The 3,914-nt window shown below is 37.8% G+C and overlaps 2 protein-coding genes across 2 annotated transcripts in view; one reads left to right on the plus strand and one right to left on the minus strand.

Annotated features, from left to right (window-relative positions):
• The window catches only part of LOC107741428 (putative nuclease HARBI1), a 1,501-nt gene extending 1,465 nt beyond the window's left edge, over nt 1–36 (minus strand). The window contains exon 1 of the mRNA XM_016554152.1: nt 26–36. Within this exon, the coding sequence (XP_016409638.1) occupies nt 26–36 (11 nt within the window). The remainder of the gene's footprint in view (nt 1–25) is intronic.
• The window catches only part of LOC107741420 (DNA-directed RNA polymerase II subunit GRINL1A-like), a 23,751-nt gene that overhangs the window by 6,068 nt on the left and 13,769 nt on the right, over nt 1–3,914 (plus strand). The gene's annotated exons all lie outside the window — the stretch shown is intronic.

A 3,914-nucleotide genomic window follows, 5' to 3' on the forward strand; every position in this document is an offset into this window, starting at 1 on the left:
TACATTTCAATGTGAATTCCCCCACAGAACTGTCATCCTCTGTGTTCTTTTAATATAAATTCCATCGTCATCTGCGCGGAAGTGATTCTGGGATATGGTAGGGTGTGAAGTGTCCATCAGATGTACACTTCATTTTCCTGGGAAATGGAGGGTGCATTTGAAGTTGCTTTCGAAATACGTCAGCCTTCGTCGCGCCGCAGTGACGCAATCGGCCTTGGAATGCGGTCTTCGGAGGGTGCATTCTGAATTGGGACAGCTTACGTCGTGACGCTGTGACGCAATCGCACTTCAAATGCGCACTTCGGAGTCCGTGCACTTCACTTTGGGACACAGCTAAGGTATTTGTTGTGGTTTTTTATGAGTTCTTGGTACATACATACCAGTGGTGTGCGGTGGTGTTTTAAAATGAGGAGGCAGTTTTATATATAAATATTACATTAAAAAAAAGAGAACAAATATAATTCTATTTTGTATTTTATTTAATATTTTTATACTAATTATACATTTCATAGTGTTTTTATGCATTTTTATATTTATTCCAAAATAATAACTAAAGGCAGTAACAATTTGAACAATATTCTGGAAACAGTTTACAATAAGGTTCCATTAGTTAACATTACTTTAGTTAACATGAACTAAGAATAAACAATAGCCTACTTCTACAGCATTTATTAATCTTAGTTAATATTAATTTCAACACTTACTAATGCATTATTAAAATCAAAAGTTTGTTAACATTAGTTTATGCACTGTGAACTAACATGAATTTACAATGAACAACTGTATTTGTATTAACTAATGTAAACAAAGATTAGCCTAATAAATACTGTAATAAATGTTCGTTGTTTGTTCATGTTAGTTAACTCATTAAATGACACCTTATTGTAAAAATGTTACCAATATTTTTTATTTGTGAACTTATGTTCAGCTGTTATTTTTTTAATAGTCAACTTATTTCGGATCAAAGTCATACAAGCTCTGTAAACACTGCCACAGACACGAAGATATATCTTTCATTATGGGGCGGGGTCTCCTTGCGCAAACATTTCCTCCATTGGCTCTTGCTCCAGCCAATTGTTATTCACTTACATTTCAAAATTAAACTTTATAAATTAAACATTGTTTCTAGTTCATTTAAAATAAAATGTGCTATATAAATAAATATTCTCCGTGAGAGCAGAGCCCAAAGCTCGTGTCCAGTGGTGTTCGGACTGGAGTTTGAACCTCTGCTTAATAAACAAGAATCACCCACGAGCTCTCCTGCGAGCCGTCCCAGCGCAGCGCAGGGGAAAGATTTTACTCTATGCTTTGTTCTAAGCAACGGGGGCGTCCCGGGGCTCGAAATTCGCAGGGTAGGAGGGGATAGTGATGCTGGGTGTGACTAAAAAGGTGCCATTGTCTGGTGAGGTCCAGTTGGGGAGTTACGGAATGAACTCATATCGCATAATCTTATTAACTGTTTATCTCCTGAACTGCAACTTTCTTTACCACGCTATTCAGCGCCAATCCCGCCGTGCAGTCAATTTCACTGGTTAAGGTTAGGGTCAGGTGTGGGGTAGGTTTAGGGGTAGCCATTTTTTGTAGCAGTGTAGGAAATCAACACTTTAATTGACACAACCAATAAAATCTTTAGAATCAGCTGTGGGGCGGAGTTTGCACTGAAGTGGATTGGGGGAAAAAAATTGCGCATGCGTGTCATGTGCCTGTCTGTCAATGGGAGGAAGCCACGCCCTATTTTGGAGCTCCCACCCCGTTTTGGAGTTCCCGCCCCCATTTGGAGATCTCCAGGCTGCAGTTAATACCCTTCTCTGAATTCCAGACCTTCAGCCGTCAGCCTGAAGGTCTGGCTATGCGAGACTAGAGTCTCCGTTGTAAGTCTATGGACCGAAGGGAGGCAAGCCTCCACTGTAACTTTACCTGTGGGTGTCGCTGTTGGACAGTGTTACTTTATAAAAACAAGTGACTTTTAGACTTTTAATATCAGATTTGCGCTGTTTTATTTTTGTAATATCGATTATTTTCTCATCCAACTTTTTGAGGAGACACTGCCTCCCTTGCCTCCTCGGAGGAAACGCCCCCGATACATACATACATACATACATACATACGTACATAATCATACATACAGTATATGACACGAGAATAGAAGAACATTTAAATAAGACAAAAGAAAAATAATGATAATAATAACGTGGTATACATTCGGAACAAAATATTTATGTACAGGTCTTTGTAGCTGTATTTACAGCTGTATAAACAAATATGTACAGGTATTTACATAATATCTAATTATTGTCTCTCTCAAATACTGAGAATGAATTATAAGAACAGGTGGTAATTGCTGTTTAAGCGTTTTTTTTCTTCACTCAAAACAGGGGCAAGTTCAAGCTTAAACCGGTGCGCAACGTTTTGCTACGGTTTCCGGTTTGAAAGACATGTTTCCTGGAAACGGTGTGCAACCGGGTTTGAGATACGTTTTCTCTTGTTTGGTGGGTGTGTCAAAAATGTCAGCCCAATCAGCAGCAACATGTATATAAACCACGCGGTATTAAAGAGACAGCTCGCACAATGTAATTAACATCCAAATAAATTCACAAGAGCAAGTATATTGTTTGCACATGTTTATTTACATTAAAGGCAAAATAACTGAAATAATAAGGATTGGGATGTTCTCTTTTATTCTGGAGGGCAAGGGCAATGACTGTACCATCGAGCGTATTTTGCAGCATCAAACACGTATTTATACCGATTTCATCAGGTTCCGAACATTCTTCAAAAAGAACACAAAAAATGGCCTTCTCAGCTGCCATAGTTGCAACTCTTGCGTCATCAGAACAGGGTGTTCAATGCACCACCGTTTCCGTTTAAAAAACGTTTTGCACCGTTTTTGTCGGGGCTGATCATAACACAGTCTTGGAGGTAAGAAGTGGATTATCCTTCACCTGAAATGTTTGTCTTTTCATCCTGAAATGCGAGGCAAATGTTGGATCACAATATTAGGAACCACAGTTTCCACAAATCCCCTCACTCGTTTGGGATGTTGTCTTTTATTCTGGACGGCAAGGGCAGTGACTGTAACATTGAGCGTATTTTGCAGCATCAAACACGTATTTATACCGATTTCATCAGGTTCCGAACATTCTTCAAAAAGAACACAAAAAATGGCCTTCTCAGCTGCCATAGTTGCAACTCTTGCGTCATCAGAACAGGGTGTTCAATGCACCACCGTTTCGTTGAAAAAACGGTTTGCACCGTTTTGTCGGGGCTGAACGCAGCCCAGATTTGACTGATGCGGCGTAAAATTCAATAGAATGTTAAGCCTGATTGTACGCTTTTATCAACACGTTGATTATTTTAAAGACAAATTTATATTCTAATTACTTTTTTATTTTCTGAATCATTGCTGCAACAAACTGAACTTGGACACAATCAATTACAATAACCACATTTATTATTAAACTTAATGGAAGCCGTAATAAACGGGAAAATGTGAACATGTGACCCTGGACCACAAAACCAGTCATAAGGGTAAATTTTTCGAAATTGAAATTTATACATAATCTGAAAGCTGAATAAGCTTTCCATTGATGTATGGATTGTTAAGATAGGACCATATTTGGCTGGGATACAACTATTTGAAAATCTGGAATCTGAGAGTGCAAAAAAATCTAAATACTGAGAAAATCGCCTTTTAAGTTATCCAAATGAAGTTCTTAGCCATGCCTATTACTAATCAAAAATTAAGTTTTGATATATTTACAGTAGGAAATTTAATATATTCATGGAACATGATCTTTATTTAATATCCTAATGATTTTTGGCATAAAAGAAAAATCGATAATTTTGACCCATACAATATTTTTTTTGGCTATTGCTAAAAATATACCCAAGCGACTTAAGACTGGTTTTGTGGT

This window comes from Sinocyclocheilus rhinocerous, unplaced genomic scaffold (genome assembly GCF_001515625.1).
Source record: "Sinocyclocheilus rhinocerous isolate Xijiao unplaced genomic scaffold, SAMN03320098_v1.1 scaffold1007, whole genome shotgun sequence".
NCBI classification, from domain to species: Eukaryota; Metazoa; Chordata; class Actinopteri; order Cypriniformes; family Cyprinidae; genus Sinocyclocheilus; species Sinocyclocheilus rhinocerous.